Source organism: Phycodurus eques, chromosome 3 (genome assembly GCF_024500275.1).
Source record: "Phycodurus eques isolate BA_2022a chromosome 3, UOR_Pequ_1.1, whole genome shotgun sequence".
NCBI lineage: Eukaryota > Metazoa > Chordata > Actinopteri > Syngnathiformes > Syngnathidae > Phycodurus > Phycodurus eques.
The window spans coordinates 1670008-1685096 of NC_084527.1; the positions used below are offsets into that span (position 1 = coordinate 1670008).

General features: G+C 46.0%; 1 protein-coding gene across 1 annotated transcript in view; it reads left to right on the forward strand.

Annotated features, from left to right (window-relative positions):
• Positions 1–5902: 5902 nt before the first annotated feature.
• LOC133399661 (transmembrane protein 132D) overlaps positions 5903–15089 on the forward strand; it is a 32573-nt gene continuing 23386 nt past the window's right edge. The window contains 3 exon segments of the mRNA XM_061671362.1: positions 5903–6446; positions 11244–11749; positions 11751–12124. Of these exon segments, the coding sequence (XP_061527346.1) occupies positions 6374–6446; positions 11244–11749; positions 11751–12124 (953 nt within the window). The 5' untranslated portion in view covers positions 5903–6373.

Below are 15089 nucleotides of genomic sequence, written 5' to 3' on the forward strand. Positions count from 1 at the left end.
GGCGACCGGTTTCGGTGTGTACCCCGCCTCCCGCCCGATGATAGCTGGGATAGGCTCCGGCACTCCGGCGACCCTTGTGAGGACGAGCGGCTCTGAAAATGGATGGATGGATGAGAAAAATCAAACCCACGTCACATCAGGTGACGCAATTCCCTTCTCGATTCAAACAATTTGGGTTGATTTATGCATTTTCTTTTTCAATTTGTCAAGGCATGTAAACACCAAGTCAAGCCCGGGTCAAGCGTGAGCAGCAATTTTCATGTGAAGTGTCTGCTGTCACGAAGATGCTCTCGTGTGTGTCACGCGCGTGCGGCCCGCGTCCTGCCTCGGTGAATCCGATGTCCCTGTTGTCGCGCTGCGATTAGGGCTGGGATTATCAGGATCTTGGCAGCACGCGTCGCCGGGACGCAGACGACGACACTTCCCATCGTGTGATCTCTCGCTTCGACCTTCGCCTTCCCAGGTCTGAAAGCGGCACAAACGGCGGATTATGAGCATACTGTAGCAGGGGACGAAGTCGCACGTCGCACTCTTCCTCAACCCGCCTGCGGGTATTCAAAGTGTCTCTCGTGGCCCAGTTTGGGCTGGATTAGTACGGGCACTGCCAGGGATTTGGGAGCCCTGACAGAAGATTCACTTTGGACCTCAATTTTATTTTGCCCCACAAGATGGCACTGTTTTTAAATACATATTCATATTTGAGATTTAATACAGAGCAACGTTTCCATTGCAAAATGAATCGAGTTAAGCCTGAAATTATTCATACTGTATAGTTTTTTTGGTTTGCTTTTTGTTTTTTAAAGTAAGTTTGCAACACAAGACAAAATGACTGAGTGGCATTCAAAAGGACCCTGGCAACTTCAAACACAATCTGCATTGCAATCAAATGCATTGGAAGATGTGCCTGTATTGAGAAAGCGGCGGAATTATTTGGAAGTAAAAATAAATGGAAATTGCAAAAAATCGCCTTCCATGAGCAAGGCCGAGTGTTGGAAGAAACAAGCAAACAAAACAAAACAAAAGGTGAATGTCTTGAATGAATGATTATTATGATTATTTTTTTTTTGCAGGGTGGTAAAGGAAATGTTTAGCGCCACAGTCGAAACGTGCAACTTGTCAGTGGAAACGAAGAGAGATGAGGTTACATTCAAACAGGCAAGTTGATTCCAACGTAGATGGAGTGGAACTTCAGACACAGGCAACGTGGTGATTGAGGCACTGGCTAATTCATTCAGGACATAGCAATAAACAACATGGCCGACCTCGGTCATGGTCGCCTGAACGGCTTGCATACTACGTCATCTGTGAATGACGGAGCTTAGCATTTCCTGTTAGTTGAGGTGACTGATGACCTCCCATCTGTTGGGCTCATGGGCACGGCCTGTTTCCCCGTTATCCAACTACGAAGGCTGCGATCGCTCGAGCTCGACTTTTCCGTTGCTCGGATTAATGGCACCGCCGCACTCTTTTGACAGCGAAACGGATAGCGCGCTGTCAATTCACTCGGCTCAACGTTCACTCACGCGAAGCTCGCAGTGATGATGAAACCATTACTGGCGGCGCGACTCCAAACACAACAACAAATTTCTGTCATAGTTTCAGCTTCAGATGACTAAAAGGTTGTTTTTTCTACAGTAGCCGCCGTTGGATCTCTTGGGGTCACCATTGGTCACTCGCGTTCTGCCAAAGGGTATTTGCATTCTATTCTTGTTCTTGTTGTTGTTGCTATTATGAATTGAATGGAATTGTCTGCATTCCCGCAGAGGCTCGTGCACGCACGTCGCACTCGTGCGTGCAGTGCGGCTCACGTTGCTGGAAAACATCATGTCGTGCTTAACATTTCATACGATTTCCAACTCAAATCGGATGGCGACACATTGTTTCTGATATATTTACGAATGCAAAGTCAACCCGACGGCGCCTCGACCGACCGGCGAGATCAATCAGGCCGGTGCGTGTCAGACAGCGGCCCAGTTTGTTCGGTCCTTTGCTTTGCACCCCTTCAACCTTTCCAGACTTGCCATTAATGTTTGGGAGCAGCCCGCAGCGGCCGCTCTAATAGAAAAACCTCCTGTTGCCTCCCGCCTGCGAAGGACGCAAAAGCCATTTTCTTTGGGGAGATAATAGGTCGCATGCTTCCCGCATATCAAACGTCTCTATCACTGTTGTATCCACGGGAGAAGATAGACTACCGGAAGAAAAGAGGGCAAAAACAGCCTCCGCGACATGAGCAGAGAGCTCATTATTTGTCGTAGGGTGAGGAAGATAGACCTTTTGAAGGTTTACTGGGTGCGAAAGAACAAATACAGATAGAGTTTTGTGTCGTCTGCTTGATCTTCAGATTTCAAGGGTTATTGTTTGACTTGGCAAATGCTGTTTTTATCCTTATTATGGTCTCATTTGTGTTTGACTTGACTGTCTGGTGTGGAACGTGTCTGCATGGCCTTGCTCAACACAGACTGGCCTTCCTTTCCTCTGTCCATATCGGACGTCACGACCAGGTTCTCGTCACAACGTTTGCAGTTGAAAATGGGACCAATGCTTGAGTGTTAAATATTGGATGACTGCGGTGTCACCATTTGATGTTTTTTGTTTTTTTTAATACTGAGAAACCACCTCAGAGGCCATGAAGAATCCACTTAATAAAACAAAACATTTACTGTACGAAACTGGGGATTTTCAAGTGTGGGAGACTCCTCTTGGAGAACTACAGAACAACAGCTGATGCCTTCCTTACTCGCTAATCAAACTAAAATAGGCCTATTTTAGTATTCATTCAAAACGGCACTCACTTCAGAGTATTTTGAACATTTCACAGTGGGTTATGACTTTCAAACGATGTATGAGTGTGCGCTGCGCACAGCGCTGTTTGTACATTGCCAACAAATTCTTTTCCAATTCCACTACTGCGACCGTCATATAGCGAAGAGGTTTATATCGTATTGAACTGACTTTCGCAGATTGCCTTCTGGAGAACGGCAACGAGGACATTAGCGCAACGCGTGCGGCAAAATCCACCTGAGCAGACGGCGCGTCCATGTATCACGCGGAGGCATGACGCAGGCTGAACGAAACACACGGGCTTCCTCGGGTCTATCGGCAGTTTCCGGCTGCTCTTGCTACACTAACGCAGCTCCCCGGCGACATCCGTGTGTGTCAACGCACCGACTTGCATACCGTACATCCTCGGGCTTTATTTCGCCGTCTTGTGTCGATAACACACTGGCCTGCTTTTGCCATGTGTTTTCCTTGCAAGTCAATTGGAGATGTCTCTTACAAGGAAGACGGCCACAAAATGTGTGTTTCTATCCCCCCTTCTTCGGTGTCACATCATGAAAAATGACGGAAAAATTCTCTTACACTCCCGGTAAGTGATTCGCCTCATGTGCTCCCTCCGGTGACACGAACACTTTAAGCTTCACCGCTTTTATGAATGAGTCACTCGGCAGATTGTTCCTTAACCAGCAGCTTTCTTATTTACGCATGTTAGCAAAGCCAGCTACAATGCTTTTAGCGAAGGCTATTAGACATACGCAATTCGGAAAAAGGATCGCGATAATGACACTGCGTGGTGTATGGTGGGTTGCCAACATCTGGGTGTATGTCCGCTACAAAAAGTCTCTGGTGTACAAAATATTGTTGGTGACCCTTGCACTAGTAGTACTCTGGCTCCCTCTCATGGTAGGTGAAAGAATCACGGAATTACAAATGTTCAAGCTATGCTTAATGAGTGGCTTTAACCTTTCTTTTTTAATCTAATACAGTGCATTTGTTACGTACAGTTCAGTCGTATTTAACTTTGAAATCCAGTACATTCACATTTAGTAATGTAGAAATGTTTGTTTTCGAACACCACGCGACTGTATTTAATAATGGTGTTATTTGGAGTGACAAGTACTTTTTGAGGTGGTACTTGTTGCTAAAGGTTTGAGAACCACTGATCTAGTTCAAGGCCAGATTGATCCAGCACATGTGGCCATTCAGTGCACGCGTTTCAATTACAAGGCTGGACTCGTCACAATTCTTTGTGACTCTTCTTCCGTGAGTAGTTCAAATGTCAGCTTTTGGGGAATATATCCGCCCGCTCTCATCTTTTCAAAATGGCGAGTGCCGTTTATACGCCGAGCAGCATTGCGGACGAGCGCTCAGCGCGACGGCCTCGCAGAGCGAAATTTGCGTGTGACGCCCACGCTCGCGAGTACTCGGGCTTCCTCGCACATTCGTCAACGTGCATCTAAACGAAAGAGATCAGGTCAACGTTGACGCCAGTGCAGAGATGAGTAAGGCGAATCCGACTGGTGCGCTCAGCGGCAAATTGTGCTTCAAAAGTCGCCCCGATGGGAAAGAACAAGCAAAGCTTATTTGCATAATGCATATTGCAAAAAAAAAAAAAAAAAAGCATACATAGTCCACACAGCAAATATTAAAGAAGATTCAAACAATTAAAGTATCAATTTAACTGTTCAGTTCTTTACGGCCTACAGTGTTTGTTTGTAGTTCCGTTTCAATTGTTTTAAGTCAATGCACATTTGATCATTTCACAATTTGGCACTGCAGACACAAATATTCCCATTTTTCTAACTGGAATGGATGATGGGGCGCTTGAAATGACATTTCCCTTTTGGATTGTGACCACGAACTGCAATTGGATGTTGCTCGGGAACAAATCATTCCAGGCTTTGTACTAAATCTGACACCGTTTTAAATGTAACTAGGTCACGGAATTTTAAAGTACCCCATTTTAAAAACAGGGGGATATGTGTGAGCAAGGTTTCCACCATCCTTATGACTTTTTTTTAATTAAACCTTACAAGAAAATTACTGTTCTGCACTAGTCGTACTACTTGGTCCAAATACTTGTGGGCAGGTGTTGAGCACTAGTGGCCTCTTGGACTCTCCTAGCAACACCAAAATGCCTAGTAGTAGTTTTATTTGACTAGTAACATAGTTATCCGACTAGTTTGCTACAGTTGTCCTACCAGTGTGCAGAAATACAGCAGTGGAAGGCAGTAGTGAAACCAATATACTAGTAACACGCAGTCGTTCTACAAGCGTACAAGTTACGTTACTGTGACAATGTCGATCAAACGTGAGCATGACTATATCGTGTATCATATCAAAACCCGAGTGATGCACCAATGTCACTTTCTTTCAGACCGAGTACAAGTACTTACCGAAACTTGATAATGCCCATCACGTCTTGCAATCGTGATGAAAATGTGTTTAATTGGATATTGTTGAAAAACGCAAACATTTTACTGGACAACTTTTGTAGTTTGCTCACAACACACAGATAAAACGGAAACAAAAAAACAAAGTTTCCTTTTACAAACATTCTCGGAAACTTTTTCTCGTGCTGCGTGAACCTCCTTGGCTCTGCGCCTTAGGTAGCATTGTTTTTTGTTGTTGTTTTTTTTTGGTGTGCCTAAAATGGCCGCCACATCCCACAATGCAATGCAAAGGCCTGCTTCGCATGACGGGAGATGTCGGCCATTAGCAGGTTAGCAGCAACCACAGTGAACGTAAACATGACTGTAGGCTACCTCAAAAGCTTCAGGCGCCGCTAGCGTCACAAATGCTGTTTTCATCGATTTCTGTACGGCACAGTATTTCTTTTTAAGCGCCCGACGATCATAATTCGGCAAATATACCGTCGCTGTGCGGGCGGAGCAGATGTCCTCCATTCCCATTCGTGTCAATGGAAAAGCCTTACGTCGGTTTACGAGCGTTCCGGTTGCCAAACGAGGTGACGGAACGAATTGTCGTTTGCTTTGAATGATTTCCGAAGCGCCTCGTGAACGTGTGACCTCCCGCGAGAGGACAAGCGGCGCGCCCCGATTGGCTCCGCAGCCCGGCCGCGCCTGAGGCAGCTTTAATCCTCCCGCCACTGCGCACTTTGCTTCCCGGGCGGGCGGGCGGATGATGAACAGCGACAGATGATGACTTCGGTGCCGAGAAGAAGCTCGGAGATCAAGACCCTCGCTGAGCGAGCGCCGCAACCAAATTTGCCTTCCAGCTTCAGAATCCACGCAGCCACATTTCCTTGTACTTCTTTCTGTTTGTTAAAAAATCTAAAGGATTTATTGACTCCGTCTGGGTGCGACGCTTGAAGGGGCGACGTTGACATTTCTCAGGCTCGTCAGGCGCAACTTTTACGCACGGGCGCAGTCGGCCACGGGGCGTCCCGCGGATCTCGTCGCCGTCACGCGCGCAACTTCTACGGCACGATCCCAACAGGTTGCGACGGCGTCGAGACGCGGATGAGCGCGCGCGCGCGCGCGTGCGTCACCGCCGACGTTCACCGGAGCGCGCGCCACCGAGCGAGCCTCGGACGTTGTCTCTGGAGCAAACGAGGAGCCGCGCCGGTGCCGAAATGAGCGTCAACCGCCTCACGTGGAGGATTTTACACCTGATATTTGCCGCTTTGACAACAGTCGTCCCTCAAGGTAAGACCGCATGATCAGAATCAGCACCAGAATCAGAATAACCTCCCGAGACAGTATCAGGAAGATCAAGTCTCCAAGGCTACCACTTACGAGGAGGCTGGGTCTCGAACGTGGACCAAAAAGACCGTGGGGATGTACTAGTTATCTTTTCCTGCAAGTGTAAATAATGGATCCGAAACTTCCATCTCTCTCTGCGTCCCAGACACGTCACACGTCACATTGAGCGCAAGGTTGGATGGCGACCGCGCGAATGCACACTTTCCCAATGGCAACTGCAGCATTCCACACTTTGCCACACGATAGGTACTACAAAAAAACAAAAACAAGAAACACTTTTGGACACCCATTTCGGGTCAAAAGCTAAATAGCATTTTGCATCTTGGTGAAACCATACGGGCCCAATGCAATGCAATGTGATATGATGATGATGATGATGATGATGATGATGTAAAGCAGCTTGACCAATCTTATGGGTCAATGACAATGTCGAGCTGAAAGCTCACTGCGCCTGCTTCCTTCACTTCTCCAGCTTCTCACTTTGCAGCCTCCGAGCGGTGCATGCTGGGCGAGCAGCTTCGTAGATGCACGGATATAAATATAGAGAAATAGATATATAGGCTGTCAAATGACGTTTGATGTTTCAAGAGGACTTTTTCTCAAGTACAAAGTCTTTCTGTAGTATTTCATTTTTTTGAAAGCCTCAACACATTCAGAGCATGATTTATAATTTATGGTCATGATAAATCAGAGAAATGTGAAGATTTCAAAGTAGGGCCAAGGTTTTTTTTAGACTTTTATATCGACAGCTCGTATAAACGATGATATACGCTCACCTGCCGCATTAAATACACAACATAATAATTCCATTTTGATGACAGTTATGCTCAGTTTTCAAGCAAACTTTCAGCTCTTTTCCTTTATTGGGGATGTAGTTTGCTGTAGAACTGCTTTTCATCATACTGGGAGCTGTTTGTAATGTGTTTGCTCGCCCCAATGATGTAGTTACATAATAATGTAGACGAGGTCAATGTCACGTGTCAGCCTGATGTCAATGGAAATATCATATGTCATACAGTCATTTGTGATACAGCTGCATGTGTATTTACTGTACAGTATGTGCTTTAATAAGCACTGTGCATTTGGACAATTGATCCGTTACCCAAAGTGACGATAAACATCTCATCGGTGGTCTGGAAAGCAGAATGGCTCGGATGACATCATAAACCCGAGACGACTACTTTACAAAGATTGGATTCAATTTGCCACCGGCAGGGAAACAATTTCAAAACGGGACAGTCCATCCATCCATCCATCCATCCATCCATCCATCCATCCATTTTCTTTTTTTACCGCTTCTCCTCACGCAGGCGTGCCGGAGCCTATCCCGGCCATCTTCGGGCGGGAGGCGGTGCGCACCCTGAACCGGTGGCCAGCCAATCGCAGGGCACATACAAACAGACAAACAAACAAACAACCATTCGCACTCACATTCACACCTACGGGCAATTTAGAGTCTTCAATCAACCTACCATGCATGTTTTTTCTGGGGGGGTGTGGGAGGAAAGCGGAGTGCTCGGAGAAAAGCCACGCAGGCACGGGGAGAACATGCAAACTCCACACAGGCGGGGCCGGGGATTGAACCCGCAACCTCACAACTGTGAGGCAGATGTGCTAAGCAGTCGTCCGCTGTGAAATGAAATTTGATCAATAAGATCATTTTTTCTGTTCTGTAGAAACGTAGCATCTTTGCTGACTAGCTACAATATTTACTTGCGTGTCCTCCTGACTGACAGCTTGAGGGGAACATTTGTATCCGTCCACTGTATTAGCTTTGAAAGCCCAGATTTGTTTTTGTCTCCCGACGATGCTTTTGGGAGTCCATCGGCGTGTGGCAGCTGTTTGCTACATATGCTCAAACGCCATTATGGCTCCTTAGAAGTCCCGATGCGGATTCAAGGTTGTGGATTCAAACAGGCTAACAGAACCATTGCCACTTAAAAGAAGGAAAGTGAAATGCAATGTTGTGTGTTTTTTTTTTTCACCTAGGGCACAGTGTACGCAGATGCATAACTAGTTTCGACTGTTCACGCGGAAGGTTATCACGGTATTTTCAAATGCTTCTGTGCGAGTACGTCGTTGAATAAACTTTGAACCTTTCCCGGATTGCATGATTGCTTTTCAATTCCCTTTTAATTGAACATATTGAGACTCCCGGAGGAGTGAAATTGTTGAATACAAACCCGAAGTTGACGCTTACACGATTCTGCATTTGATCTGATCCATGTAACATTTTCATGTGGTATCAGTACAAGTTCAACGCAGGTTTGAACATCAGCGTGCGTCCTGAACCCCGGGGGGAGATGTTAGCTTGTGCAAAACGGCCGAGGTGTCTTTCAGTGACTGCTGTGACTTCTGCACGGCAACACTGACACTGATGCTTTGTGATCGGCCGAGGAAAAAATAGGACGTTTGCGCTCGTCTGAATATGACAGATATGAAAGAGTGGAGCAGCTGCGGCAACATATTTGCTCTCAGGTTTCGTCATTTGAAAGCGGCACTCACATGCCGAGAAAGGAAGAAGTTGCTAACTACTCGGGGGCCAAGGAGGAATTGTGCCTTTAATGTGATAAGCACATCATCGGGTGGACCTTGGAAACGGTCCCAAGATGAATATTGTGATTTGCGTGCATTGCAAAGTAGGTGAAGTCCTGCGAAGGGCATGTGCAGCCTGTAAAGGGATGAGGTTGCATGTTAAGTAGCTTGTTGCACTGCATTCTCGCTCAGGAGGCGGTGAGCCAGTTTATTTTCCTCTGGCCGGCGATGCTGCCAGCGCTGGTATTAAGCTGCACATCTGTCACTGCGGGCCCTGATGGGCGAAGTCAGGACGGCCTTGTTTCCAGCTCGCTTCGCCGTCTCCTTGCACTTTGCACAAAAAAAAAAAAGGGAGGGGGCAAAGAAGCCATTGTGCTCTTCTCCAGGCTTGCGGCTTGTCAGCGGGTGACACATGCAGTACTGGCGACGTGTCCCGTGAACTGTCAAGACGCCATCGCGGGCTTTCGGGATGAGTCGAGATGAAAAGCGGAGGAGAGCGCGGCAGACGGACTACTTAAATGTTAACTTCCTCGGAGGCGCGCGGTGACCGAGTCGGACACACAAAAGCTCGGAGCTTTCATTCACGGTTTTTATTTTTTTTCAGAGGACGACATCCCACTAATGCGTCTTTGCGCAACATTTAGACTTCAATGCGGTGCCGTTAAGATTTTATTCGGGGGGCGAGTTGCCTCTAATACTGTGTTGCAATGCAACACCATGCTCGAGGCAGCGTCATCCGTTTTATGTTCATTTGCAGACTAAACACCAGCGTTTTTTGGGCCTGAATTTACTCAGGAAGGAAATTAGCCCCATTGTAAACTGAGTACACGCCGGCTCTGACGTAGAAGGAGGATACACGTTGCACAATGCGTGGCTGATACGCTTGGAGCACGAAAAGCAGATCACATATCAGATCATATAATATTCACTTAATTGGTTTGTTTTGATGCAAAAGGGTGGCTTTAAAAAGCCGGCGCTATCCCTACTTATTTAATAAAAGGAAAATCGGGATAGACTTTACATTAACATGCACTGTATATGCTATTAAAACGTAAACATATATGAGATTTAATACCAGAGATGGACTTGTCACCGCAATTGTGCACGTAATTATAACATTGTTAATAATAAAAGTTCATCATATTGACAGGGTGAACTTCAACTTAAGTGACATTCAAAATGTTCAACATGGTTATGAAAATAGAATATATATTGCACATGATCTAATGATTTATGAAATAACTTGTTGTGGACAATAAAACCATGTCAAAAATTGGATTCAGTATCATTTAACCACTTTATTCAAATTTGGCTTGTGCGGGACATGCTAACACAACATACGTTCAATGAAACAAAGATGGCAAAAACTGAAGGAAACCCATTTTGGGAAACGTATCATTGGACTTGTTGGTGTGCAAAACCTTGCCTACTTACAGTATCATAAAACGTCCACATTTCTTTATTCTGCTACATTTCCATGATAACTGAGCGACTGTGTTGAAGACTCAAAAGGTACTTTATAGTCATACTGACCCGTAACCTGAATTTGTGACCCGTGTGCTTTATCAGCTCAGTACTTTCGCAATTTCTGGTCACACGTGCGCTTGTTTTTGATCCGATTCGCAGTCGACTGACTGAATCCGAAAGGCTGCTTTAATCCTGCTTTATGATGGTCGACTTCATCTTTGAGCCAGATGTATCAGATCTCGCGTTCACCCAAGCCCCTAGCCCGCTGGCCCCACCCAAAGCCCAACCGCACGCGCACACACAAAGAGCAAGCCGACCATCCGCGCGTGCGACAAGAAACTAGGGCAGCGAAGAAGAAAGCAGAACAATGGCAAATGACAGGCAAACGAGCTGACTTGACGGAGACATGAAGTAAACGCGTTGAATTCAAAAATGACAGTTTGGCTATGCACTGTTCTGTCTGAGCGGTACAGTAATGAGCTCCCTGGGTCTTATTCAGCAGAGATCCTGTAAACTGCTGGTCCATGAACAAACCAAGTCGCTTCTTGTTGGAATTTTCATTCTTTGTTCCAACTTTCTAAGGCAGCTTTGGCGAAATATTTCTTATTCCCTGTACTGTACGCGCTTTTGCAATCATTAGCCTCTGGGTACATTCAGACGTTGTGAACTGGATTTGTCTTCTTTTCCGCTGAGATTTAATGTGCGATTATTAAGTCTGATTTTTCCTTGACTTTCCAGACTCCAGCACTGAGGAGCTGACTGACACCAAGAGCGCAGTGCCTTTCCCCGTCTTCTTGCCCGTCAGCTACGAGGTTCGGGATGCGGACTACCTTTTCTTAAAGGAAGCAGGGCAGGACTTTATGAGGAATTTCAGCACGCAGAGCAGCACGCAGCCCTTGGTTATTTTGCGAGCGTGCCGCCAGCCGGCCGTCAACGCGAGCTACGGCGTCGTGTCCGCGGAGCGGCTCGTGCCTCTGGATCTGGTCCGGTCCGTGCAGCTCTTCAATGCCCCGGATGCCTTCACCTTCAACTGGAAGATTCAGGCCTTTGTGCTGACGCCTCGAGTCTTCTCCAACAAGCCCAAAGTGCGGGTGCTCTTCTACGTGGCGGGGAGGGACTGGACCAGGGCGGAAGGAGCCGAGGATGAGCTACCGTGTGTGACGGTCTACGCTTTCTGGCAGACGCAGGAGGTGAGGTGTTCCTGTGCCGTGGCAGGCGAGAGGGGAACCTGCGTGGCCGACCTGCGACCTTTGCCCGGCCTGGTTCGGTCAGGGCTCCGAGAGCACAAGCGGCGAGAAACGGGACCCGGCCGCCGGTAACCTCGCAGAGCTCTACTACCAAGCGCAGCCCAGAGTCGGCGGCAACTGCAACACCCTGGAAGGCAGTCGTTGGGGAAGCTCACAACAACAGCAGGCGGAATATGTTCCCGCCACGCCCATGCGGAGGATCGGCAGCGTGCGTCTCCTGCAGGTGCCCAAAGGGATGGCCACCCTGTCGCGACTCAAGCTCGGCAATTCCATCGTCGTACGGACGTCCTCCAAACCGCTGAAGAAGACCGACGTCGCCACCTTCTACATCCTCATGGCCAGCTCTGCTCAGCTGACTAACTTCACTCTTAGGTAAGATTGCGCTTCCTGTTTCATTACAATTTCGCCTGCTCAGTGCTTATCTGGATGACATCACCCACAAGCTCACGTAGTATTCCAAAAAGCGAGCCACTCGTCGTGCGCTCTCGTCTTTCAGCCTCGTGGAGGGCTTTGAAAACAATGGCACATTAGAGGAAATACATTTCTTGGAAACTAAGATTGAGGTTTTTTTTCCTGGAATAGCGGTAAATGTTTAATGCTAAAAATTACATCCATTCATATTTGAGTTTGCACAGCCTGATGACATTAAGGGCTCAAACATCCTATTCCTCAAGACTGACACGGATCAAACGAAATCCCCATCGAGCCTGAATTTCATTATGGCTCGACTTGAAACGGTTTCCTGGGACTCCTGCTAAATGGTTTCATGTCGTTGACCTTCTATTTGGATACGGAGTTGACCTGCCTCAGTCTGCTGGGAGGCTCGTTACTGATTGAAGAAATGTGAAACATGGGCATTTTGACATTTCATTTGATCAACTCCAGGAAACAAACAATGAATTGATTCGTGTTTAAAAAGAATTGGGTCAGAATCTCTCTCTCAGCGCTCCTGTTTGGACGTCGCAGCCATCGTAAAATTTCGCTTGGATGTACTGTAAGTCAACTTCCGTTGTTCATCTTTAGGCCACAAACTATTTGCGACTGAATGCACAATCATGTTTACTTCTGTTGCTTCAACATCTGATTTATCAACAATCAGAGGTTGTGGGTTTGAGCTTCAGCACAGTGTGTCAAGCGTGCATGTTGTCCCTGTGCTTGCCTGGGTTTGTACGCGCTTCCACATTCCTAAAACATGAATATTCGGTCAGTCGAAGAGACTAAATTGAGTGTGAATGGCTATTGGTGTATAAGTTCCTGCAATTGGCTGGCAACCATTGCAGGGTGTTCTCAGTTTCTCATCTCGCCAAAGTCACTGTTGAGGACAAGTGGTGCAGAAAATGGATGGACACTTCACATTCAGCCTGGAAGTGTGTTCTTGTATACAGCAGTCTTACCTACAGCAATTTGAACATCGAAACACAAGACTGTTGGTTAGGGTTGGGCATCGAGAATCGAGAACCAATTGGAACGGGGACTAACTTCTCCCGGAATCGTTCAAATTTAGAATTTTTGGTTCTCAGCTTCCATGGGCGAGTCCGCTGACCCCGAATAAGAAGTGACGAAAACCAACAAAGAAGAGGCGAAAATCAACAAACAAGAACGTGCACGAAGACGTGCTTGTGTCCAACGGCGACCAAATGTGTGTCTTAACTTTGTTCAAATGAATGACCAGTCACCTCAGTGCAACACTTACAATAAGATTGGATTGTGCAAAGGAGTTTTTCCCCATGTGCAGCGTCTGACGCGCTCCGAGCCTCAGCCTACACCGCGCGGAGCTTCAGTCAACTCTCAGTCAATTGGGTGAGTGAAACAATGAATTACGTCGATGCCAGTATTGAGACAGCTAACAAGGTAAACGGTCGCTTGCACTTTTACACTGATGGTTTTCAGCGTTTATTTTAGTCTTCAAATCAACGTAAGAGCCAATGACAGAAAAAAAAAAAAAAAGCTTAACATTGGGCTAAAACTTCACCGTAGCAACTTTACATCCCAATGAATTGGGACAAAATTACCATAAACGTTGTCTCACAGTATCACAAACACTAATCTTGTGCCTCATCGGTGGGTAGGGAAAGCAATCAGTGTATTATAGCATTTGGTTCCATCCGTTAAAAAAACAAAAAACAAAGAAAATTCACCAGTGCCGTGTGAAGTTACTTTTCATGTCAAAATGCTGAGTTCCGGTGCGTCGCCTTCAAAATATAAGGCGACAAGTTTAAAACAGGAAATTAAAGTTAAAACTTGCACTGTAAACCATTTGATGTGATAAAACAGTCCCAAATAACGATTTTAACAATACTATATTTAACTTTTCATTTTAGTCTATGTAGCGGGCTGCTAAGAAAATGGATGTTCATAATTTGGACACCCTTTATTGACCGTAAACCATGCAAACGTTTTTGACCCAGCCCCCTAAAAGAATCGGAATGGAGAATCGTTCGGACCCGGAATCGAAATAAGGAACCGGAACCGTCATCGCTCAAATTCAAACGATGCCCAACCCGACTGTTGGTGTTAATGTGGTTCCTGGTTTATCCAAATATGACATTTGACAGATGATGCAACTTGATGATGTAACCAATTGCAACTTAAATGTTTACAAGCGTGACATTAATCGACATTGATAACATCAAAAATGAACCACACCGTAATCAACCACAATAACTCGCCTAGATGTTTCTATTATCATCCCAAATACTGTCCGCCTACTTTCAAATTAAATAATCATCTTTCAGGTCAGATGGTAAGAAATGAATTTAATGTTTCAGTCTCTGAGTTTCTTTCAGTTATTGTTTTGTTTTCCGTTTCTGATTTGTGTTTACATTTGGATCATGTCAGGCTTCATAGAATGAAGGCTGGTCAGCAAAGCTGGTGGAAGGATCTTCTCAACAATAAGCTCTGCGTTCATTTTAGATATTATTAATGAGACCTGTCGAGATCCTGAAGCATGTTCGTGTTGGCTTCTGGACGATTTTCAGAGTCCTTCCAGTTCGTGGAAGAATCAATCAATACTTCCTCAAAGAGAAATCATTTCAGCGTTTTCCATGTGTGATCACATGCTCCAGTAGAGGCGAGTAGGTGAGGAGACGAGAAGCTATTCGGACATTATTTATACATCTACATCTTGCAAATTATCGGTTCAGTCAGACACTTAATTCAAACCGGGCGTGTTGATTCATTCGTTTTAGTTCCCAAACACACACAAAAAACAAGACTTAGACTCGCCGATCACATTATTTACACTTGCCATTGAGATTTAATTCTTAAATGTTGCATTAAAATGGTAATTGTCAATAAGACCATAGGATAGCCATAAAACTAAACTAAAACGTAACTG